General features: G+C 39.8%; 1 protein-coding gene across 1 annotated transcript; it reads left to right on the forward strand.

Moving 5' to 3' along the window:
* The first annotated feature begins 223 nt into the window (after positions 1-223).
* On the forward strand, positions 224-8,776 carry RSL24D1 (ribosomal L24 domain containing 1). The gene is made up of 6 exons (XM_075505994.1): positions 224-384; positions 2,777-2,890; positions 5,321-5,393; positions 6,130-6,193; positions 6,674-6,759; positions 8,363-8,776. Exons 1-6 carry the CDS (start codon positions 304-306, stop codon positions 8,434-8,436), a joined length of 492 nt encoding a protein of 163 aa, XP_075362109.1. The 5' UTR covers positions 224-303; the 3' UTR covers positions 8,437-8,776.
* Positions 8,777-26,409: the final 17,633 nt, after the last annotated feature.

A 26,409-nucleotide genomic window follows, 5' to 3' on the forward strand; every position in this document is an offset into this window, starting at 1 on the left:
TGTTAAAGCTCCTGATTAGCAGGGGCTGCATTGTTTAATGACCGCAGTAAAACACTGCAAACAAAGGGCTGCTCCTGCTTCACGAGGCCTGTGAGGGACCTGGGGAAGCGGTTCCAGCCGGGCCAGCGGCGGGCGGGCCGCCCCGGCAGCGTCTGCGCCTGCGCCTGCTCCCGCGGCGCTTTGGCGCCCCGCGGCCGGCAGGGGGCGCCGTAGCCGCTCTTCCGGGCGGCGCCCCGCCGCCTCCGGTCAGCTGAGCGCGCCCTTCCGGCGGGGCCTGCGGCGCGGCGCGGCGGCGTTCCGGCGATGCGGATCGAGAAGTGCTACTTCTGCTCGGGGCCCATCTACCCGGGGCACGGCGTCATGTTCGTGCGCAACGACTGCAAGGTACCGCCCGCCGGGGGGAGGGCGCGGCTGGCGCCTGTCAGCGGCGGCGGCCGGGGCCCGGGCCCGGGCCCGGGCCCGCTCCCCCTCGCAGCCTGCCTGGCTGGGCCTGGCCCGGCGCGGCGCGCTCTCGGCCTCTCCTGCGCCGGCCCGGGCCTGTGCCGGGGGGCTTCCCCTTGTGAACGTGAAGGACCCAAAGGTACCCGCCCTGCGGGGGCGGGAAGCGCGGTGCCCGCTTCTCACGCGGTTCGGTTACAGACGTTGTCCAGGCCCAAGGGCCGCCCCCGGGGCTGGTGCCCCTGTCCCGGCCCGGGGTGCAGCTGCTTACGCTCCTGCCAAGCCTCCTTCGGCCTGTGGAGGTCTCGGGCCGCGGCGGGGGCGGTAGGCAGCGTTTCCCTCGTCGTGCTGGAGCCCCCGTAGTCTTTGCCCACGGCAGTTTGGAACCAGCGCACCAGCCGTGCTGGCGTTCATGAGGTGCTGGGTGGCGTCATCCACCGCGCAGATTTATTTGCTATGTGGGAGCTGTTACGCGGAGCGATACTGTAATTTGGCAACTGTTGTGGCTGTCGGGAAGAGTGTGGGCTGAATTACTTGTTTTCAGTTTTTATTAAGAAATTACGTGCTTCACAGAGCAATACAAAATCTTCATCCTTTAATTTTCTGATTTTGGAGAAGTGGAGGCTTCAGATTAATCGCAGGTGATTCTAAAGCTTTGAACAATCTAGATTATAGATGCTGTATACTAAAGCTAATGTTTATGTCTCTCTTGTGGTAGTCTACTAAAAGTTGTAACTCACTCAGATATCCGATGTGACTTACCCAATTGAGGCTGTCATAACAGGATGTGCATAGCACTTTGGGCTCTATGTTATGGTGACAATTTGGTACATTAAATGTTGCGTATAGTTTCCCAGCCTCTGCTGTACTCCTTATTGCTCCTGTAGGGCATTGGAGACCCCAGTGTGAAATGAAGCTTACGCAAATAGCTTCCTTCCCATGCTCAGACGTCAAAACAAATACTGGCTCAACTGTATTGCTCATCTGAGTCACAGCTTTTAGGAATTTAGAGGTAGATGTAGATTGACACAGTTCCATTTACTAGAAAACGGCCACGAGGTGTGTGTTATTTTTAAAAAAAAAAAAAAAAGTAGTATGGATGGCAGGTTAGTTGTGAACAGATAATCTATGAAAGAGCAAAATATAATGGCAAAATTGTTTGAGTTAAGCTGAAAAAACGTGGTAGAAGAATGTTAAAAAAAAGAGAAGATTTGAAGATGATTACTAGAGGTTTCATGTTTTCTGTTCATTTTCTTTAGAAGTGACTATTAGATGGGAAGGAGAGTATGATTGAAGAAAAATAGGTTTTTCAAAATTTCATGAATAACAAATGTAACTTTGAGTATTCTTAAGTAAAGCTTCTCTGGATACTGGACAGCCCAGGATAGTTCGAAGTGATGCACAAATTTAGGGAAGATTAAGAACTGTAAATAGGGATATTATTATATGTGTCCCCCGCCCCTTATCTTACTGCCATCTTGCTGCATGCTCTTTTGGACTGGAAAATGTCTATTGGATTTGGTACAGTTTGGGATAGAGGGTTGTTCTTTAGCTTGGCTGTTAGTTACATAATTTCAATACTAATAAAAGGGAAATTTCAAGTATAGGTAGTGAAGTTTCTTTTATGCATCTTTAATGAGCCTGAAAACATCATCTGGATGAACATAAGGTGCTTCCATGGCTAGCAGTGGCAGGTGCCTAAAATGAGTCTAGCATTCTGTAGAATACATAGAAAAATGGAAGGAAAAAAAAAAAGTAAAAGGTCAGTTAGAATATTTTGGCATATGCTTTAACAGCTTTCAGTAAATTCAGGCCAGGACTTAACTAATGTGCTTAGGACTCCTGCTGCAGGGTAATCTTTAAGGCTTAAAGCTACATTCTAGAAGATAGACTTTTTTTGTATGTGTGTATGTGTACTGCATCCCAAAAGGTTATATGAGAGGTGTGAGGATTTTTTGTTGTCAGGATGGCACTGTATCTAAAAAGTGCTGACAGGTATAGAAAATTGTTTATTCATAGTACAGGTTTGGTTTTATAGTTATTTTTGCAGATGATAATTCCTACAACTCCGGTATATTTTGTTTATAATCAGCTTAATTGTAAGTATTTGCGCATGTCCGTGACAGCTGCAAAAATTACTTTATAATGAAAAAAACAAGAATAGTGCTTGCAGTTCTTTTTGTTAATAGCTATATTTGAACTAAAAATACTGGAATTTGAAAGGTCAATGTCGTTTTCAGTGAGCAGTATTGTTAAACTTCAGTGTTTGATACCATGCTTGCAGTGGGGCAGGAATAACATGATTTGTCTGTAAGCTTCTCCTCCCCTCTTCTTTAAGATATTTAGATTCTGCAAATCAAAATGCCACAGAAACTTCAAAAAGAAGCGAAATCCCAGAAAGATGAGATGGACCAAAGCATTCCGGAAAGCAGCTGGCAAAGAATTGACAGTGGTAAGAAGTTGAACTGGTTCACACTTTACATTAGCTCGCTAAAATGGCAGAAATCTAGCCTCTTCCAATTGCAAACAGGCTAGGTTAGCTAGCTTAATGTGTTATCATTTAATTAGATGAGCACAAGGGATGGAGTAAGTGGAGAAGAGAGGGATTGTGGAAAAGGATGTGAGAATTTTCTTGAAAGTGAGCTATTCCTTTAGCTTGACTGTAACTTGGACCTTCCCATTTCAGCTTCAGTGTGGAAGCCAGTGTTCTGGGTGTCTACGTTGGTAATACATGGCCGTTCCCAAGTGCAAGGCATTTTTTTCCATCTATGTATCTCCTACTCTCTGTACATATATATTTGGTAGTTGTATTTTTGCACAATCAGATAATCTGGGTTACCGGGTGCCTGAGGAAGTCTCTGTATGTAGACACACAAGATAGTTACCTTTTGAATCTCCTTAAAGCATACAGTGTATAGGAAGAGTCCTTGCATAGATAGGAATGTTTCAGAAACAGCATATTACATCTTAAAAACCGTTTCAAGACAAAGTTACTTCAGTGGTAAAAATGCTAAACACTCTTATTTGGTGGGACAGTCCTTAAATAATTCAAGAATTACTGTGACTTAATTACCTGGTTTTTGACAGAATACTAACAATTTAGTAAGTATTTTGAAACAGTGATTTGCTGCCTTCTGTGGACCTTCCACAGGGAAGAATGTGATTTTATTTTATTTTTTAATGTGACTCTGAGAAGACATGATTACTTAGCATCTTCTGTAATTGTATTTCTTGCTTTCAAGTTATTTCTGGCTAAGTTAAATTGCCTTTTTGAAAAGAACTTAATTTAAAATTCCTTTATACATGTCTAAATAGGTGACAATATGTTCCAATTTTGAGATATATCTATGTATGCTAAGAATTAAAACAACATATAAACATAGTGCTTTGTTGTAGTTTGGTTGGTATCCATTCTTTCATAAGCCAGCTCTGGGGAGAGTGTCTAAATAGGCTTGTGACAATGGGAAATAGTGTACTTTTTAAGAAAGTGACAGTTCTTGCCACTTTAAACAGGTACGTTGGACAGAGGTTAAATATATTTACTTGTTTTCCTGGGTTTCAAGGTTATTTTTATTAAACAACAAAAAAATTAAGAAGGACATAGTCTTGCTGGGTGGTTGCTCACAGGGTATTTCTGAAGCACTGTTTTATTCTCTCACTTAGAATGACTGAGGAGTCGGTTATTCTGTCCCCTCATGTTTGGAATTGAAAAGTTCCATTGGCCAGTGTGAGGCAGCTGTAGTTCATCTCTGTGCATGTAGGTTAGAAGACCATGGCACTTTGAACATTTCTTACTCTCATGAGACTTCTTTTCACTGTTTGTGGTGTGTTCTCATGATATAAAACAATGCTGTATATTACAAATACGTAAAAGCTGACACAGTTTAGGATAAACTGCAGTGAATTGATGTGGTGCTGTGTCACGCTTGGCTAAAAATTAATTTTAGGTAATTTTTAAAAGTTTTTTTTTTTAAGAATAAGAATGGCATGTAGGTGTTAGCATATGATGTGCTCTACAGCTTGTATTTTAGATATTTTGCTTGATGCTATCCTATGGTGAAAACTAACATTTGTCTGCCAATGGAGCATGGCTTGTGAGTGTGTACGTGCCATTTCTTGCTATTCTCTGTAGTTTCTCTCATTGGAGCTGTCTTTGGCTCAAGTGAAGATTAGCTGCTGGTGTAATAACTCTGCTTTACTGCTACAAAAAAGAACCTTTGGGCAGGGAAAAGTCTTCAGATAAAGTTGGTATAAAGCTAAGTATGCCTAGCAAAAAAAAATCTGGAAACTGTTTTTCCATCTTAACCTGGGGGGGTGGGGTGGGGTCAAAACAAACAAAATAAGAAAAACCCCCAGCTGCCCCAAACACCACAATGTCATCAATTGAAATATTTCACAATTTCAAATTATTTTCTATTGTTTCAATATTCTTAAAATGAAATAGTGGGTTTGGTTTTTTTTAACCTTTTCAAAATTACAGGCTGTTGAGTAGAACTTATTTGACCTGCATTAAATGCTTTTGACTCTACCCATTTTCAATTTTGCCTTCCACCTGTCTAGTCTACTCTGTATTTCCTACTCCACATTGGTCTTCTCTGTTCCTTTTGTCTTGCTAAAAAGAAAATAGCCGAGGGAGATGTTTTGGTAAATAGTTCTCTTCAGACAAATCACTGTGGCTTCTGACACTTTGAGGTCAAACACTCCACTCTCATTCTTTCTAGTTTAGTAGTCTCTAAAGGTTGTTAAAGTATAGGAATTGAGATTCTGAAAGGGAAAAAAAAAATCACATAAAATATTGTTATATGACTGAGTGCTATAGTAAGAATGTATTGATCTAAATATACTGCTGTCTATAATCTATCTTTACTTTTTCTTAACGCAGGATAATTCATTTGAGTTTGAAAAACGTAGAAATGAACCAGTGAAATACCAGAGAGAGTTGTGGAACAAGACTGGTGAGTCATTTTAGAAAAAACAAAAGATGAACCATGGGGAGTGAACTTCTACTCTACATGAACACATTTTCAGAAGGCTTCTTAAGAGTATTAACACTTTGTAGTGATTGTGTTTGAAATTACTGGAATCATGACCAAATTCTTATGTGTGGAGGAGGTTTAAGGTGAACAGGTGTAGAGTTTCACTTGATTTTATTTTTTTCAGAAACTGGTTAGAAAATGAGGTGCAGCATTCCTCTATTTTGAATTATTATCTTCAAAAAACCTTAGTGGTTCTTCAGCTTTTTAAGAGGCTCCCAGTGTAAGCCTTTTATACTGATGCAGTTATTTCTTTGTTCCCGCTCATTCCACTTCAGTTTGTTCAATAAATCAATTGCTGTAAAATGGAAGAGTTACTTATGTCATGAATGAATGCCACAAAGGAGAAGGTGGTAGCTTGCATCTGACTTCAAGTAGAGTAAGAGTCTTTTGTAGTGGTGGTTAATTGGTAGAAAATATGTGTAGGCACAAAAGTGGAAGCTTAAATAAGTTTTAAAATACAATTCATCGTAGTTGGTACACAGAATATTCCCCTACCCTGCCCTTTGAAGAAGGAATAATGTCCTCTATATAGTGTAAGAGTTGCCTCTGATATAGAGGTATTATGGAATACTGGTAGTGTTGCAGAGCATGTATTTTCAACTGTAGGTATATTTCAACTGTTAGCACATTTAAAATAACTTCTGCTTTATTTCAGTTGATGCAATGAAGAGAGTGGAGGAAATAAAGCAAAAACGCCAAGCTAGATTTATTATGAACAGGTGAGGAGAAGTATTTATATTATGGGAGCTCTCACAAATCTGTATTAGACAGTCAATCTTTCCAGAGAAGTGATGATCAAAAGTTTTAAATGGTTATTTGCTTTGTACATACACCATCATTCATGGGGTAAAATAGTTTGAGTGGACTCTACTACGCTACCAAACTACTACGCTTTATTGGCTGTCCAGTGAAATGTAGATTTTAGACACTCGATGATAATAGTTATATTTCCTTGTTTGTAATATGGAGTCTTAGATTTAAGCAAATTTCTGGTAAGAGTTGATATAGTGCTGGCTTTTTTTCTGGTTTTGTATCCAATATATGCTTGTATTGTTTTTCAGATACTTTTAACCTTTATTTCCTCATAAACATAGTTATTTACAGTTTACATACCTTTAGCTAAAGATGTGTCATGCATTAAAATGAAAACATACATCTCCTTTTTGAAGGTAATTAAATTTAATTTTCCGCCTCCCCAGATTAAAGAAGAGCAAAGAGTTGCAGAAGGCAGAAGACATCAAAGAAGTCAAACAGAATATCCACCTTCTTCGTGCTCCACATGCAGGTACGAACTTGCTTTACCTGGTTTGCTTAGGTTGACTTGTGTATACAATTTTATGATGAATATTGATTTTTTTTGGTATGACTAATTCTACAGATCGATAATCCTGTGCATTTTTCTTACAATTAATTTCTCTATTGAATATGGAGAATAGCTCTCACCATTAAATGTAAGCAGTATCTTTGTTCTGAATCAAACATACCTTTTTATTTATCTAGTCCTTCATTCATCTTTTCTTTTCTTTCTTTGAGTATTTTAAACTGCACTCAATACCAGGTACTCTATGAACTGCATGTTTGTTAACCAATACTTTTATCTAAGTCTTCCCTTTGAATTGATTATTTGAACTCAACAGACTATACCACTGATTGATATAAAATACAGTAGTTAAACTCTGCTTTTTAATTTGTTAGCTAATTGTGAGAGTAGGCTTTTTGGTAGTTCACTCTGTTTTCATTATACAGTAGTTTGATTATACACTGTTTCTTCAGTGTAAGACTAACATTTTTTAAAATATCATGGTAATTTTAAAAATTTTCACTAAAATCTATGCCTAGTTCAGATACAATAATGTATATTCTTTGTTAGTGAACTGAATTTTTCAGTTGGAGAAACCTGTTTCTCCTAAATAATTTTCTGGTTTCTAAATTATTACAAGTACTAGCTCGTGTTAGATGATGTTGATAAAAATGGATTGTAAAGATGATTTATTTTTAAAAATACCGTTAATGGAATAGAGTAATGGCGAGAAGTTAAAAATGTTTCAATTAGTTATTGTTTTATAAAAATTACCAGTGATTTTGTCTCCGTAGGTAGGCGTGATGTATTATTAGTGGTTAACTAGAAGTCTGTTCTGTGTTTTTTCTTCCAGTTCGCATTAACTGTAGTCTAAGATTGTATACATGTGAAACAAGGTTTTGTCAGGATATATTTAAATTTTGGTTTAATCTCTCCATTGTTTTTTGAGGGGAGAAAAAGAAAAAAGATGTGAATTCAAAAGAATAAACCTGAGTATTTATTTCTTTTGTTTGGCTTTATTTATGGTAAATGAATGATGCACAATAGCATGTAGTACATCTGTTTGTCAAACAACAGCTACCTTTTCAGTGTTGGGCCTTAAAGAGAGCAGAATCAAATGTCAATTCTGGATTTTTTTTTTTCTTTTTGGTAGTATTATTGAGAGTTAACACTATTGCCATCCAACACAGCATTCAGGAGGGCTTAAATCTTTGTATAAAAACTAATGTGTGAAGGCCATTGATCTGTTGAAAGTAATGCATTTTTATAGTCCTTTGAAAGGTTCTGCTAGGTATTGCCAGCTATATCAAAATTCATCATACTAGACGAAAACGTAAGTTTGACTGCATTTCAGGTTTTGCATAAAAACAGCATCACCTTTTCTGTTAAAACAATTCTTCCGTAGTTTTAGGTGGTGATGGAGGTTAGCAATAAATACTTGTAAGCTTGATGTGTTTACTCCTAAATAACTCTTTAAGAAATATATTTAGACTGTTTCACCTAGAATAGACACATACATTGTTCAAAGAAGAACAGTTATTTGGGTTTAGAGAGACATCTTGAATTTAATTTTTTCTTTGCTTTGAAGGCACACCAAAACAGCTGGAGGACAAAATGGTGCAGAAGCTACAAGAGGATGTGGCTATGGAAGAAGACTCTTAAAATGCTTTTATTTTCTATTTATATCTCTTCGGCAGTTAACAAACAGTTCCTTATTGCCTCACCAGACATCATTCAGAACTGTGCTTACAGTTGAAGAAAAATACATTTTAATGAATAGTGGTCATTTACAATTTGAATGATTTTTTTTGTTTTATAAAAAATAATAAGATGGATACTGGTTTGGGCAGTACTTACAATTATGTAATCTGAGAAAACCTTGTCGGCAGGATGGGAGAATAAGGCATATTGTTTGAGATACTATGTGCTCCTTGGGAAGTTATGCTTTCTTTCTGGGTAATTTTTCCCTGATAATTCAAGGAATAAAAGATGTTGGCCCTGAGCTTTTCTTATTTTGTCTGTTATTCTTTTGTAGTGATAAAAGCAGATAAAAATTTATTGTAATGGTTACAGAGTGGGGGAGGATATATTATTTTCCATCAGTCCAGTGCAGTCCAGACTTATTTTCACTCTCGTCATTGGGAAAATTTTTCAGTTTGTTATGAAAGCATATAGTGTTTGTTTTATCTCCTTATTAAAGTCTGCTTCCTCAGGATTACATTGCAGTCGAAACCTAAGCCTGGCAAAGTTAACATTGATGTAGGACTTAACTGCTCTTTGGAAAATAGTAATGGTGATAGCATCCAGTCTGAAGTTGGACCTGCCATCCTCCTGACATACCGAAATTCCAATCTGACATGTAATCAGGCTGATTGAGATGCTCAGTAAATCACACTTTTGACTGTTTTTACCTAACACCTGAGATTATTTTGATAGAAAGGTCATGTTAAAGTGTAGGTATTTTGCATATTGTGGTGGTATTTTTTCAGTGTGTCATTGGTACTGAAATAAATACTCTGCTTTTTTAAACTGTCAGCAGTTTATCTACAACAGTGTGATCAGAGAAGTCTTTCAAAGCCATTTAAAATAGTATTTACTTTCTTGTCAGTGCTAGTTATCCTGAAAACTAGTAGTTTGTAATTCTGTTCCAAACTTGAATATGTGCTATATCAAGCGCAGGAAAACTTCCTCGTACCTACCACTTACATGTGTATTGTGTAGTTCAGAAGAGTCATATTTGAACATATGAAAAGGGGCGATGGGGAGTGTCTGAAATAAACAGGCATTGTACTCAGTTTTTCATCTCTTGATTTATGAATTATGTTTCGATATTTAGAAAACTTTGATGTATTTTAGTGAGATAAAAACAACAATTCTAGTAATAAAAATATGCAACTCCTTCCTATTTTTATGAAATTAAAATTTTGCTATAACTTAAGATTTGCTGATAAGGTGATAGCTGATAAGTATTTTAGATGTACAATATTAGTATTTCCCCTGTAAACTGTAATATAAATAACATCTCAAAAGCGTATGGTAAGTTGGCCAGAAAACACATGTCAATGGGGTGAAATCACAAATCACCAAGATGCTACAGTATAATCCTTGGACATAGTGAAGGGAAACCTTCACAGAATGTTAATTAGTATGTTTACGTGTGACTGTACAAGTTAACTCAATATTTCAGCTTGGGAAATGTGTGTTTTGCATGGCTTTTACCATAGTATTTGATGTCCTTAATCCTTGGAGTGGGATACTTTATCTAAAAATCTTATTACAGATTTTTTTTTTTTAACTGAGTTTTAAAGGTGGGATGTTCAGTGAGTGCCAAGTTTCAATTTTCTCCAAAACTAGTAAAGTAAATCCATGCAAAGCAGAGAAAGGCGATGAATCCCATGGGATTTTATGTAGTGTTTATATACAATCTTTTACTTCATGAGTTTGTTTAGCATTAAATAACTTGTATTACATAATACCTGTAGTTTTTCTGTCCACATATCTTTAAATGAACTGCAATACTTAACTTGTTTGTGTGCTCTATAAAACTCTCTGTGGGATTGTTAACCCTTTCCTGTGAAGGTCTCTAAGTGAAGTAGTCATTGTGCAGCAGCTGAGGAGAACCGTGTGGGGAGTACACTACAACCATAAATCCTAAACATCCTGCCGGTTGTATGAGTTGCTTAACCTGGGTACCTCATTACAGCCTGTGTAATAGTATATTACATATTGCAAGCAAGGGCTTTGAAAGTTATACTGAAGTTGTCCATCATTGTGCGGGTGTGCTATTTCCCTGAGAAGCAGAGGCTTGTAGTCTGCTGTGTATACTTTGTGAGTATGTAGGAGGTAGTTGAGTTTAAAAATCTGTCACGAGTAACATGCTTATAGCACCTGTTCTGAAAATGCCCTTGTGATTTCTTTATTTTATTTTATTTTTTAATTTAATTGCTATGATGTCCTGTTTTCTTGTCTGTGTCAGCTGGAGCAGGATGCTGCTGAGACAGCACATGGTGAGGGGGGAACAACTGCAGCTGAAGAACAACATGGGGCTGGTGATTCCCGGTCCTGCAAATCTCTGCATAACCCACTGCATGCAGAGACCTTCCCGAGGAGCTGCTGAGCTGTGGAGGAGTGGTGGTTTTTCTTTTCCTTTCTTTTAGGGTGCTGGCTGTCAAACCACATTTCTAATAGGAATTGTTCTTATTCAAAGACATTTTGGTGAAGAGCTGTTACTTTCTTTGCTTGCTTAGGATGAAAATTTTCAACTAAGCCAAAGCTGACTGAAAATTCCTTTAGATTTTTTATTTTGTTTACCAGACTTGGAGAGAAAATGTCCAACTGAGCAGTATTCTGGTGGTCATGGAGAAATACTGCCAAATATCAGGAAGTAAATGCATTCCTCTTGCCACTTGAACAGCTCTAGCTCAGACACTGGCTTGTGGAGGGGCGCGGTGACGTGCAAACAGGGAGCCCTCGTTCACGTCCTGCCTGTGGGGCTGAGCAATGCCCAGTCCTTTGGGGAGGCAGGACCTGCCTCAGTTCCCCCAATAGCAAGTTGGAGAGACGGTATTTTATGAGCAGCGTATCGTTACTCATTAGAGATCTCTGTTTTAGTGTCATATGTCCAAATCACTTATCCTGTCTGTGTTGAGATCTAGTAGGAGCGGAGCACAAGGTGCTGTGAGTACAGTCTGTTACAAGACAGATGATGATGTGTCCATTTAATTCAGTATTTAATCAGAAAAATAATTTATTCATTCCAGTGCTTAATTCCAGTATACAGTCTGTCTTGCTTGGCATTTACTAGGTCCAACAAACTCTTGCCGCTTTGTGTTTGTACTTGATGCCATTGGGAGCCTTTCTTCAAAAAAAGTATGATGGGCTTGATCAGAATGAATGTGATACTCTGTTTTTAAGAAATGCTTTTTAGTTTCAGTTGCCGTCATCTTTTCTTACAAAACAAAAACAGATGTGTGTTTTTCTTTTTTTACAGACTAACTGTGCAAAAGGTGGAAATGTGGATTTTAATGGTGATTTATGAAGTGACTTTTTCTCATATTTCCCCTTTTCCTTTTTAATCCATCACTTTAATGATGTCAAGTTAAACACTGGCTTTGTTTTCAGGAGGAGGTTAACCTTGTGTTAGCACATTTTGGCTACTGCCTCGCCTCCTCATGCTGCAGAGCCCTGAGCAGGCCTGCGGCCCCCACGGGGTTTACAGGACTGCTCTGAGGCCCCAGAGATGCCTTTTAGGTCTTTTCTCAGGTTTCATTCTTTTTCGGTATGTGATTGTCATCGTAACTATCCAAAGTGCCACTGCTCAGGGGTGCTGTGTGGGGAACCATTTTTGTCATGCCTGGGAAGCCTGTGGCCCATGCTCAATGATGCCAGCTTAGAAATAACATTTGCTTTAGGTTTGGTGGGATGCTAAGTTAGTAAGGGAGGGAAAGAAGTGTTTGTTTCCATGTATTGAGCTGTGAATCACACACGGATCTATCGCCAAAGGTGGAGGAGCAGCAACGCGGTGGCAGCACCAAGTGAGCTGCCGGGCAGGCAGCGGCCGGGGCAGGGCGTCTTCCTGAGGTAAAAAAGCCCCCGAGGCCACCCCGAAAGAGCTGCTGTGCCCCACGGAGAGCTTGGGTGTCCTCTGTGGGCCTGCGCTTTTGCTGAGGTAATTTCCATGCTTTCATGTGAAGTAAGACCTGGAGATACTTCTTTTTGCCTTTGGGTTGGCTTTGCAATCCATTGCTTGTTTCTTCAGCTGTGGAGTCTCTTGTTTTCTTGCGAAATTTTGATCCTGGGAGGAAGACTGAAAAAATGAAGTGGGTGGTTTTTTTGTTTTGCTTGTTTTGTTTTTAAGAAAAAAAGCAAAAACATTCTCAGGCTTCCCTTTCAGTCTTTCCTCTGCAAGTGCTGACAAATACAGTGTGGAAAAAGTGAAAATTACTGCTTTCTGTATAATTGAATTGTGCTGAACTGGTGCATGTTTTCTTCACGGGAAATTGGGCCTTCCCATTTTTGAAAGATGTGACTTTTTAGTACTTGGCAAGGGAAAAATCTTTGAGATTCTGTGGATAACAGTAATTCTGCAAACTAGCCGAGAAACAAAAGGTATTAGATACAGTAAACGCATTTTGGAAATAAGATTTTTTTTTTTTCCCCTGTAACTCTACTGTAAACGCTTACAGCTTAAAAGGTTTGTTCAACCTTTTTTTCTAACCTCCCAAATATTAGATTTGGTTGGATGCCTTTTAAATATTGAAAAACAGTTCCTGAGAGAAACTTGATGGAGACTGGAAACCTTTCGTTTGCAGGAAAACGTTGGCATGTGTTGTAATTTACGTAGCTAACTGACTTGAGACGTTCTTACTCTTAGAGTAACAGCATGATGGAGCCCAGAACACGTACAAGATCTGCCCTTTTGCGACACAAAGAAACATAAATGAGTTCAATATGTTGATATGGTCATATGTGTCAATGGCTGGAAAAGCAATATAGACAGCTGCTAATAGGTCCAAAGGCTTCTCTCCCAGGAGATGATATTTCAACCTCCAGGCTGTTCAATTCCTCAATTACTGTTCTGGCCTCAAAAATTCAATCTCCTTCACCAGCCTAACTTATTTATGGGCTGCACTGAACTGCGACCAGGGAGAGCAGAAAGCAGAAATAAATCAACCACTGATAAAATTGTTTAAGTCTGCTGCTTGTCTGTCTGTCTATTTTTAGATCTCAATTTAAAAAGGCCTTATGCAGAGAAATGCCTAGGATTTTTTTTTATTGGTATCAGTAATAATTAGTCTTTGGTGTTGTTTGCCAAATACATGGAAGTTTTTTTCCTAATTGTGACCTAATTGATCTGATTATAGCCATAGTGTTTTGAACAAGCAGCTTTACTTGAGACCGGGTAGGAACAGGGGGAGAAATAAGGATTTGTGGGGATAGCTGAGTTGGAAGACATTCTTTGCTGGTTTTGGCTGTTTGGTTTTGTTGTTGTTTCCACCCCCCACCCACCTCCCTTAGGTTTTTCATATTATATTTAGTTTGGTAAAGTCACTCTTGTTTCTTAAACTGCTGTTGCTTCACCTTTAAAAAGTACTCGGAGAACATTTTATCTTACACATATATATATGGCAGTAAAGGTATGTACTGAGTAAAGGGGGATATCAGCTCTAGCTCTACAAGCAGCATGATTTATTAATGACATTGTTTCAGTACAGGGAACTGACTCCTGAATGGAAACAGATGTGTTATTTATAAGGCAATAATATTGTGCATCCACAGCTTACCACCTGGAATCAAGGCAGGGCTCTCTGCATAATTGAAGTTCTTGTTTACAGTTACATAAGCTCTTTTTTGTAAAGCTCCACTGTGCACTAAACTTGCTGATTAAGAGAATTGCTTTGGTAATCCACTTTGACTGAAGTGATTCCTGAGCGGAGAATTTGAGAGATTTCTTAGTACTTGACAAAATAAAAAGCTGTCAGAAGTTCTCTCTTGTGTTGAAGCTAGCATTGGTTACAGTATCTCTGTTTATGCAAGGTTTTGCCAAAGGTAACCTGTTCGTTCTTTAGCCTCACTGCAGAAATTGAGTGTCAAAAGCAGTACTGGGTAAGGTGAGTAGTGGAAAGACCAAACCGTTTTCTCTCGTACAGCAACCATTGCCTGCCATTCACTGCATTGAGCAAGTTCAGATTGTACTTCAAATCCCCATGTACTCGGGCTTTACATACTCCCTGACACAGAACTCGGGGACAGAGTAGTACAGGCCATACAGGTTTAGCTTGGTTCATAAGGGTGGCAGGCCTGAACCCAGCAGTCTTCAGACCAGCTGTGAAGACAGCTTTTTCTTCTAACAAGCCTAACAAAGTGATGGTGGGTTTGGAAGTCAGAAAGAACCAGCCAGGTTGGCACCCTGGGCTGCTCCTGCCTTCTCTGTTTGGTTAGTTGTGCCTGGGTACAGATGGAAAGTCATTCAGGGTTAGTTTGATTAGCTCTACCCAGCTTGTGAATAATCTCTGGGGAAAATCTTTCCTTTGAAATAGAAGATACAGATATCATAATGCGATCCTAATTCATGTGTGATATTTAGAAAGAAATAGTATTTATCCTTGAGCTAGGAATAAATTTAGAATTATCTATGCACAAAGCACACTCTAATCCACATTTCTTTAGGGCATGGCCTTGCTACTGCTTGGGGTGCCTCATATAGAGGATCCCCAGGATATCTGGGGAATACTGTGATGCTGCTTTTGAAGAATTTGTGCTTTTTCTCCATAGATGTCTACCTCCATGTCTGGTGTTGACTTGGGAGGAGATTGTGTGCCAGTTTTTGTCACTGGCACTGTCAGAAAGCTGTGATACAAAGGTGACAGGAAGCATTCTTCACTTTTCACAGCTGATGTAGATTCATTTGTTTTGACAGGGAAGGAGATGGCTCTCTGAAAATTGCTTTTACTGGCTGTTGAAGGCTTTCTACAGCAGATATATAGAATTCAGGTTCTGCTTAAAAACACATGGCTGTGAGCACAGGAGGCATTCTTAGGACAAACTAAAGGTGCTTGAGCAGGGTAAGAACCTGTAGGCCTGTAATAACAAATTTATCCACTTCCTCTCTTGATAGAAAAATAATGTCTGCAGGCAGCAATATTGCAAGCTTTTCCAGTGAGCATCGTGGTCTGCACTTCACTCAGTTCAATTTATTTTCTTATTGTATCATATGCAATGATCTACACAAACCTGCTCATATGGTAAATGGTACTCTCCCTATTTTCTAAGGAGATGGCAACTTTTGCTGAACTACTTCTCCCAGACTGTAGTATTTTTGCCAGTCACTTAAATATCTGCCTTAATTACATGAGTTTCATCTGTTTGTCCAAAATTTGTTAATAGTTTTTCACTTTTTGTGACAATCATGTTGAGTCCAATTTTGGAAACCTTTAAAGCCTTCAGACTGAAAATAGAGGAACTTGCATGCTGGTTCATATCTGAAGTCCATTTAGCCTAGTACTGCCAACAGTGGCCAGTATGACAGATCCTTTCAGAGAAGCATAACAAAGCATGCATCCATGTGACCTTTTCCATGGTTTATCTTCCCAAACTCAAACAGTCAGTAATTTAGGGATTTCTTTGGAAATTGCTGGTGAACCAGTCTTCTATGACTGTATCTAACCTAATCTTGAACCCCTCTATACTTTTATTTCTCAAATGTAATGGGGTGATGGGATACTCCTGTTTAATTGCTTATTGTGAGGAAGAACTTATTTGTGATTCGGGTTTGATACCATTGGGTTTTCTGTAGTTCTGGTATTGCAAGAAGCTGAATAATCGTTCTCTTGTCACCCTCTCTGCAGTGTTTGCAGTGTTGTGGACCTCCAGTTACCTATTTTTTAAACTAAAGGGTCCTAATCTGTTATCCTGTTCTGTAGGAAGGCATATTCCTCTCAGCATCTTTGCTCTTTCTTACATCTACCCTTCTTGTCTGGTTTGTGGGATGGAATGATGAGACATTCTCGCAATATTCAGGATAGGGTTGTGCCCTGGATGTCTACATTCTTTCCACTTGTTCTTTGTTTCTTTTGTAACTAACTGTCTTTTCAACTGATACTCCTAGCTTTTTCCTGCACGTTTTGCAGAAAGAAAATAACTTTCACTGTTCACATTTCTTTTGATTTAGAATTTGGCAGGTCATTCTCTACCTTTTCTCCTTCTAAATCTTTAGTGAACAGACAAGTCCATGGCTACCTCAATGCATCAGACATCATGGTTAGAGATTTTGCTTTTAAGAGAAGTGAGATAGACAACATTATAAAAAAATAAACAGACACACAAAAAATAACTGCAAAGGGATTAAATTCTGTCAAAACAGATCTCAACAGATGGGCATCTGCTGCTCTTAACAAGCCAAGAATATCACCCTGAATGCTCTTTGTTTGAGGACTGTGACTTGGGAGTGGTGCTGTTGTCTTAAATGCTTGGGCATAGTTGATCATAGATGCAGGGAAGTGTTCACTGGTATGGCGTTTTTTGAATCATTTACCTTTTTAGAAGTAAATTCTGACATCCTAAATACAGTATGGCGTTTCCCTTCCAGACATTACATGCAATAGCAGAGTGGTGAGTAGACAGCTACAGGTCAGCAGACCTGAATTTTATTCCTGGCTCTGCTTTCCTCAGTAATTTTATTCAAGTTGCTCAGCTTTTCTGAGTCCTGTCTAAAATGGTCTACCTGATCCCAAAGAGTACATTCCCTCTTTTCCAACTTTTCCATGCATAGTAAGGGACTGAAGTGGGACTTACCCCAACAAATAAACTTAATTTTGTTTTAGAAGCCTACAGGACTTTTTTTTATGTCATTTCAGTTTTACTTTCCCAGCTCTGAAACAGAGTTCCTTTCATTCATCCTTTCCATCTTTTTTTTTGATAGGTTTGTGTCACTGACTGGGACCTCTAGGGCCAGGTTCAGTCATGAGACAGTTTTACTGGTTGCTGTGGAGTCAGATGGGACTGTTAATGTGTGTGCCTGGTACAAATCAGTGTAATAGAAATCAGACATGGTGCCATTCAGTAATGGCTCTGTTGGTCTGATCCCAAACACCTGACTGGGAATAAAGAAGCTCCCATGCAAACAAGAAGTTGACTGTTGTTTTACTTGGGTGAATGTCTTGGGCGTGGGACATCTTATTTCTGCTTTTTCTGCTGAAGTTAAGTAATTGGAAATTCTAGTAGTTCTTCTATCTAGTAATGCTTTGTATTCTATATGATTTTTTCCCTTAAGCCACGTTTCAGAAACTCTCTCTGCTTATGTAATTTGGAAATCCTAATAGACCAGCGTAAGTCTAGTAAGTGACCAAATTTAGCACTGAAATCTCTATATTTATTATCACTAGGGAGACAGGACAAAAGAGCTGAAATATTCCTAAACTATTCACTGAGAATATGGTCACATGTATTCTGTGATTCTAAGGTTGCAGATTTTATGATTTATAGCATGAAATGTAATCCAGTATTTTAAAATGTAATTTAAAACATTTTTTCCTTAGCCCTTGAGCTTATGAAGAATGTATCTCAGCCAAGTATGAGTGCCTTAAAGAAGTGATGTCTTATTCAGTCTGCAGACAACCAAAACAGATAGATAAAAGGTGAGACAGATTTCCACTATTCTAAATGCAGTTTTATTTCTGAAACTTGGGTTGATCAAAATCAAAACTGGCAACTCTTCAGCTTGTTGATCACAGCAGCATTTGATTTCATCTCACTGTCCAAAAATCACTCTTACTACCTGACAACCCTGAAGGTTTTTAAGCTGAAGTTGTTGTTGATGATCAGAATCATTCTGGCATATTGAAAATTCAGAGAAAGGCAAATTCAGCATTCAAATAAAAAATAATGGGTTGCTATACTAACTATATAATGTATTTTCATAGGTAATTCTTAAAATTCCTCATTTTCTCTTTAAAACGAAACAAAGAAGGCCCTGTTAATAGGTGTCAGAAAACAGTTGAAAATTATGAGGGGACAATAAAGCCCTTGCCTGAAATCAGATTTGTATGGCCTGTGTTTTAGAAACTTGATCTGCTTGAGCCATTGCAGCCTGAAGGAAACAAGTATCTTTCTTGAAAACTTGATCCCAGATAATCAGTAACCTAGGGTGTACTCCTAAGGATGCAGAAAATGCAGTCAGAAAAGCCTTCCTTTCTTGGACATTGAAAACTTGAAATGAGTCTCAACATCCAGTTGTTAGGATTCAAAGCCCTATCCAGTCACGGAAATGTCTTTTTGCTCTTCTTACCATCTAATAAATACAACGCTGAGGAAAGAATTTGATACAGAAACCAGAACCTGAAGAAGGTATTCAGCGTATTGTGATTTGGCTGCCTGGCAAGGATCTTGCTTTGGCAGTCCCCAGACTGATCTTGTGAAGTATTCCTGAGGGAAGGAGATTTCTTTTCAGAACTGTCCTCCTTTGGTGTTGACCATCTGTCTCTATACAGTCATTTGGGCAAAAATATAAATTACAAACAGGAAATTGCCCTATTGCCAGATTAGCTGCAGAATATGCACTGACGCTCTACTGACTCATGAAGATTTAGTGCCAGGGTTCTTTGCTAGGGATAAAACACTGTATCATATTTTCCCTTCCTGTCGGTGTTAGATTATAAACTAAATCCTGCTCATTTTACTTTCAGAAGTAGTCCCAAAGGATTTTAGTGGGATTAATTGCATATGAAAAGCAAGCAGGATTTGGCATTCTGTGTACTTTGAAAATGAAATAGAGGTAAACATTATCAAAAGCTTGAACTTACTGATGCTATTTCAGGTTGTCTTGTGATCTGAATCTTTTCTGCTGAATACTTATTTAAAGATGCTCATGTAACTTCAGAAAAATCACTTAAAGTTCTGAAAGGGAAAAGGAAGAAATTTGTGTGTGTAGGATCTCAATTCAGCAAAGACTACTCAAGTCCGTCTTCCCCCCTGAAGTTAGGCACATATTTAGGTGCTTTACTGAATTTGGGAGTTAACAAAGAACTCCTTTTTTTCATCAGATGTACATTTATTTTTTGCTGTAGTTTTTCCTCTGTAATATCCTAAAGCTTCTGCTGGGGAGAGGATGCAAACCACCTTTATGATACGTTGGGGGTAATGCCCTGAAAAAGCTTTTGTTCTATGGATTTAGAGTTTGCAGAACCAATTTTAATTCTGGAGATAGTGTGGGTGGATGTAGGGATGAAGAGCTCCAAAAAGTAAAAGTCAATACCTGATGAACTTGAGACGGTTATAGCATCAACTGTCCTAGATTTTATGCGATGGGGGAGTGGAAGAAGTTCTGTCAAAACAGACCAAAACAATTTTTTTTTTTACCCCTCTAATATTTTGTAATCCATTTTTATGGCTTTTCGGTGAGGCTATTTCACCTACCTCAGACTTTGACCTTTTCAAGCTTGCCAATTTGTAATTAAGGATTGATTTTTGAATGCTGTGTGGAATCTGTTTCAATTACTTGTTCTCCTGCAGTTTAACTGAGTTTACAGTACTCTAGAAGGATCCTTTGGGGAAGGTTAGCTTTCCTGGGGAGGGAATGGAGGGAATCTGGGTGTCCAAGTGCCCTGGGACCACAGAGCACGTGTGGGCAGGGAGGTCAGGGAAGATATGATGTAACTTACCCAAACCCTTCAGAGCGCAGAGACCTAAGGTGAAAGCCAGAGTGGCCTGGTTAATCCCAGTACCTCAGGGGCACCATCAGTTTTCAGAAACTAATTTCAAGATCATGAAGATCAGTAGTAATCTTAGGTGGAATCAGGGGGCTTGTGTGGAGGCTGAGCCATGGAGAGGGGAGGAAGCACTGTTTGGTACCTTAAGCACTAGAGCTGCAGGGTTTCTGTGCAATGGGTTTTTTTTTTTTTGCTGCTGTTATTTTTCTATCTGTAAAATTAAAGCTAAATATTTTGCAAGGATAACATCCAGTCTGTCTTGGATGTGTTGTGCCTTGGGCTAGAAAGAAGCAAACTGGATCTGAGGGCATCCCTTATTCAAGGGAGACTGACTCTACAGCAGCTTTTGTGCAGGCTGTGTAACAGCTAGAGCAACAGCTTTCAATAAATAAGAAGTTTCTCTTGTACTTTCTTGCTGCCCTGCAGCTGTTTGCTCCAGCCATCACCATCGTCCTTCACAGCTTCCCCCGCAGCTCCTTCCATACCTGTCCTCTGTCTCCTTGCATAGCGGTGTCTGATCCTTTCTTAGTCCTTAGGCGCTGTTATGATAAACATGGCTTGGGAAATAGTAATACACGATCAATACATCAGCTGCATTTTGAAAGCTCCATATAAAAAGTGTTCAAGTGACACCCAAGTCCGTGATTCCTGACCTGAATTTTTTGTTCCAAGGAAGCGTATTAACTTCCTGAATGACCTAAAATGGCATGATGTGGCTTTCCCTTGCAGCAAGGACACAGTGCTCTACTTGTCTATATCTCTACATTTGCTGTCTTACTCGGTTACCTCACATATTGGCAGCCCAGAAGTCTTTATGGGGGCGTAGGTAATAAATCCTACATGATAACTTTCTTGCTGTTTGTTGCATGATCTGGGTGATTTAATGCCACTCTCAGATGGTGACAGCAGCAGAAAACACTGGGCCCCAAGAGCTAGATGTGAAATAATTGCTGTGGTGCTCTTTGCCTCTAATTCCAGACAGAGGGGAGACCTGATCCATGGTTTAAGTGCTGAAATATGTAATGCACTTTTAGTGTTTTTATGGGAATCTTTCACATCATGTTTAGGTACTCATCCATCATGTGGTATATTGGTTGTTTATCAAAAAGTACAAGAACCAAAGGCATAATTTCATGTAGGTTGATATGAGGGAAGCGCAGTGTTTGTGAGATGCTGGTATTGTAAACGCTTTTGACTAAAAGTTAACAAACTCATAAATAAGAGAAGAAATTCTTGACATTGTTTTTCACATCCGTTTTTGAGCATTTCTTTTGAGTTATCCTGATTTGATCTCAGATGTTCCTTAGTCTCTTTGTTTCAGCCTGTCTTCTCTGAATATTGATAGTGATAGATGAAAACAGAAGATGCAATTACTTAATCTTTTTACACATGCTTTCACTTTTAGCAAAGCAGGAAGGTGCAAAATTGGAGCACGTTTAAGACAGTTTCAGTCCTCATTTTTAGTTGTGGTACATTACCTCCATAAGAAACAGCTGATGGTATGTACAGCATAACTACTTGAGTGAAATCTATGTACTACATCTTTTAATTCTCAGTGCCTGGGTGTTTAGTATGAGAAGCTATTTTATTGGTTAATATTGCTTTGCAGCATCATTAGTAGGGAAATGGGAAACATATAAAGAGGTTCTGCAGGTACTGCAACATACCAGAGAAGCAAGCTTCTTATTTTTATCCTTCAACAAATTACACCCACTCCCTACTGTATGAGAGATGCATTTAATTTATTTTTTCATCTATCTCTTATTGATCCCACAGTTGCCATGCTTTTCATTTTGTTTGTTACCAAATCTGCACCAGTCTGATCTTGTGGCATCACATTAGATTTTGAACTGCGTCATTCTCTTGCCATCTGTTAAAGCCCTATGTCTGCTGAGCACTATTGTGAGAGCGCTGCCAGTTGCTAGCCAAGTCAGAGAAGGTAACAGATTTTTAATTATGCAGACAGGATGGGAGTGGTGGGGGACTGAACAGTGAGTGATTATTGCTCGGACAGTGGTTGTGTCTCTCAAACAGCCTGCTAACAGCATGCAGTCTACCAGAAGTGGCTAATGTTGTGCGTGTGTAACTGCTCTTTGGAGATAAGCTGAGGGAAGTGGACTTCCTGGGGGGGCTGTGATTGATGGGTGCCCAGCTGTGTAAGAAAAGTGGGCACAGAATTAATTTAATCACAAGTCTGGTAGCTCGAAGAAGCTGAAAGCTCCCTGTAGTCTGCCTTCTGATCTAATGCATGCTAAACCTATAGCTTCTTGCTTTGATAAATCAGAAGGCCCTTATAAATAATTGCTTCCTCTATTTTCCATTGATTAGTATTCAGGATAGGCCACTTTGGAACTGGAAGTGAAGAGATTAGGTGTATGTAACCTCTGCCTGTTGAATGCATACAATCTTCAGACCATTTTGCACCAACAGGTTGCTGGGTGCTCACTCAGCCAGTCTCCACATGCGGATCTCCATTTCAACATAGGAGACAGGAGGGAAGAGGCCCCAGCAGCTCAAATCGGGTCTGCTATTTGGTTGGGATAAAAATCCCCTAAGCTTTAACAGGAACTTGTCCTGCTTTATTCTCCTTTCTGTGCCTTTACGAGCGTACTTGGAAAGAAAAAGGGATTAAGAACATCTATGGCAGCACTGAAGATCAAAGAGCAGAGCCTGCTTGCAGGGGTTGTGACTGCATAATTAAAGGCTAGTCTGGAGGTGGACTATGGGGGACTAACTGTTCCCTTAGAATTACTGTGGGCAAACTGGGCATAGAATGAATTTATTTAGGATATAACAAGGAGGGGATGCCATCTCTAGGCAACAAGGCCGCCTGCAAGCAGTCATGCTGGGTCTGGGTCCTCTGAGAGTGCTGCTAATGCTGCCCGTTGTCAGGACCCTAGGACTGGGACAGGACTGGGGGCCGTAAATTGCAGGAAGGTGATACATCCCCACCACCATACACTGGTGTTGGGGAAGAGAGATTGCTCTGCTTCTGGCTTTTGAAGTATGACTAATTACTCAGTTGGGGCTGACATTACAGTAAGAGATTAGATTTATGGGCTGGAGCCTTTCACAAGTCCTAAACTGCCCTCGCTAGTGTTTTTAATTTCAGCCTTGGCTCGCCTAAACGGAGTGTTGTTAATCAGGGGTTTCTTTACCTAAAGAACTTGGACTTGTACCCTGACATCATGGAAGAAATTTAAAAAATGGCAAGGAAGTCTGAGTTTGTGATTCCCTTCCATCTCAGTTCTGCCTTTCTGCCACCTCTGGTACTGAATGAAGCTGTAAATTAACTTTCTCTGCTGCCTGGGCTGCGAGTGCTCTCTGCGTGCCTGGTGGGTGCTGCCTGCCCTGGGCCTCCCCCAAAGAGGAGGGAGAAGCCTGGTTTCTCACACACTGAGACAGCTGCTGGAGGTGTGGGCATAGGCGCCGGTCCCAAAGCATGATCGACGGCCTGCGTTTGCCAGTGCAACCTGGAAAGGGCTTGTAGGCTGCCCACACGTTGGCTTCTGCGTTGTGGGGCTTCCTGCTCAATGGCAATTCCTGCGTGCGCACCCAGTGCGAAATACTTAAACCTAGAGGTTTTTACCAAGACTGCTGTTGACTTGCTGATTAATCAAATGACTGGTTAAAATAAGGGAAATAGAAGGTACACTATTGACTTGATTTCCCCTCTGCTGTGCGCTTCTTTAGACTACACTAATCAGCATTATGACTTCTGAGATTTTCTCTTCTGTTGATGTAAATATAGTCAATGAAATCAAGACCTTATGGAAATGTAATTTGCTGAATCATCAGATCTCTAATCTTGCTTGATTACAGCCCTGTTGTCAGAGACAGGCTTAATGTGCTTCCAATTCCCAGATTGTTACTGAATTGTTTAGTGTGTAGCTGCGTACATCTTTGCAATGTTACTGAGATAGGAATTTACTTGCTAATTCTCAGTGAAAGCACTGTTCTTGGCTGATCCAAGGGCAGCTTGTTGGAGAAAAGTTCAATAAAATTGGGGGGGTTGATTGTTTTGGGGCTTTTTTTCGTTTTCGATGCAGGACAGATATATTTTCAGCATGGTACCAGTTGGAAAGGCATTGCAAATGCAAGCTTCTGAGTCAGCAAAGAGCCATCCACGTTAGGAATTAGAATGAATGATACAAATTGTTTTGACAAAAACAAATTAATCTATAAATGTACCTGTTTAAGCTAATAAATCTTTTCATATGTATTCATGCCATGTCCTGGTGTGATGCTAGCAAATACCTTTGTTATTGAAGAAAAAATAGAGGAGAATTTGTGTAGCTGCTCATGATGCACAGCATAAACAATTTAGGTTAAATGAGGGTGGGGGAGGAGAATTTAAGGGTGTCTTGAAATAACTTGTAATTCTGATGTATTGTGACTTGTAGCCAGAACAAGTGGTGCACTTCTAGAAGTGGGGAAGTATAAATTTCATGGGATAACATGCCAGATATCATTGACAGTCTTGTCTGTACTTTCATCTGTGTTGCTAATGGGAATGAGTTTCAAATGAGCTGTCTTCAAGAGATTTCACTCTCTTGTACAGTGGCTCATACAAGATGATACTAGGGCTTAGACATTTGTGTCCTCATAAGTAATTAGAACCTTCTCAGTGTGGTCTCTGTGGACAATAAATTCAATTATCTCTTAAGTTCCCCAGGCCAATACTGAGGGAAGGCTGTGTGCAAAGCAGAAAAAGGTGCTTGTTAGTATTTGCTGACTAAAACCTGTAATGAAGGTAACTTGGTTATTTTAATGTATTACTGTTATGTTCCCCTGTGTATGGAAGGCCAGCACATGATGAATGTTTTTTTTGCCAGGAATACATGATTTAAAAATTGAAGGAAAATATTCAATCCCTTCCCTAGATATATCCAGTATTAATATTACTGGCACAGCGTACTCATCCAAGCTATGAACATATTAATTATATGCTTTTATGTATCACTAAAACTTGTCTATGTGAGTATGCTCCCTATGAAACTCACTGATTCTTGCTATGTAATCCCGAGCTTTGTATCCCAGGCTTCAAGAATACACACAGAATTACATCTTTCAGCTTATGTTGGCATATTGTTAAATCACAACTGGTAGTGAGTTGCTACAAAAGCAGATCATCCACTTACATAAAGTGGTTTTTCCCTGGAAGATCAGATGCCTCTGTTCATCAGGTATGTGTGTATATAGCTACTGGGCTGGCCTCTCAGGGCCATCCCAGTGCAGGGGCCAGCCCCAGCAGGGTTCCCTGGAGTATTGCTTTTACCTGCTCTCCTGCTATGATGCCTGGTAGGTTTGCTCAGTACCAAGCTCTTCAGAGCCACCTTCAGATGTTAAAATGCTGAAGTGCAAAGTTGTCCTGGTTTCAGCTGGGATAGAGTTAATTTTCTTTATAGTGGCTGGTATGGGGCTATGTTTAGGATTTGTGCTGAAGACAGTGTTGATAATACAGAGATGTTTTAGTTGTTGCTGCACTAGTCAAGGACTTTTCAGCTTCCCATGCTCTGCCAGGTGCAGAAGAAGCTGGGAGGGGACACAGCTGGGACAGCTGACCCCAACTGACCAAAGGGCTATTCCATACCATATGACGTCATGCTCAGTATATAAAGCTGGGGAAGAAGAAGGAAGGGGGGACGTTTGGAGTGATGGTGTTTGTCTTCCCAAGTAACCGTTACGCGTGATGGAGCCCTGCTTTCCTGGAGATGGCTGAACACCTGCCTGCCCATGGGAAGTAGTGAATGAATTCCTTGCTTTGCTTTGCTTGCGTGCGCGGCTTTTGCTTTACCTATTAAACTGTTTTTATCTCAACCCTCGAGTTTTCTTGCTTTTGCTCTTCCGATTCTCTCCCCCATCCCACCGGGGGGGAGTGAGCGAGCGGCTGCGTGGTGCTTGGTGGCCGGCTGGGGCTAAACCAGGACAAAAGTTTACCAAAGGGATAGGCAAACAAAGCAAGCATGGCAGAAAGGGGACTGATGGATGGTGCTGGTGGATGGGGAGAAATGATGCATTTCTTTTGGCTGACATAGCAGGGACAACTTGGATGGAAGTCATGGACACTGAAAATAATGAGGTGATTTTTTTTTTTTTTTAGGGGATCCTCTACATCCCCATGACAGTGACAGAAAGAAGATCAGGAAATCTTTATAATTAAGAAGAGCTTGTAGGAGAAGAAAAATACAGTTTGTATAGAATTTTAATTATAATTAGTCAAGGGGAATAACAACCTTTAGGAAAAAAGCTCAAGATGTGAACACATTTCTAGAGCTAAGCCAGGATTCATTTCTTTTTTTTTTTTTTTTTTTAAACAACATCTTTTTAATTTGATGAACGGCCAGAAGCTATTTTGGAGCAAATCCAAGGAAATAAACCTTGTACAATAAATAAAGTAGAGGTTATAAAACATCAGCATTCTAGTGAC

Source organism: Mycteria americana, chromosome 6 (genome assembly GCF_035582795.1).
Source record: "Mycteria americana isolate JAX WOST 10 ecotype Jacksonville Zoo and Gardens chromosome 6, USCA_MyAme_1.0, whole genome shotgun sequence".
NCBI classification, from domain to species: domain Eukaryota; kingdom Metazoa; phylum Chordata; class Aves; order Ciconiiformes; family Ciconiidae; genus Mycteria; species Mycteria americana.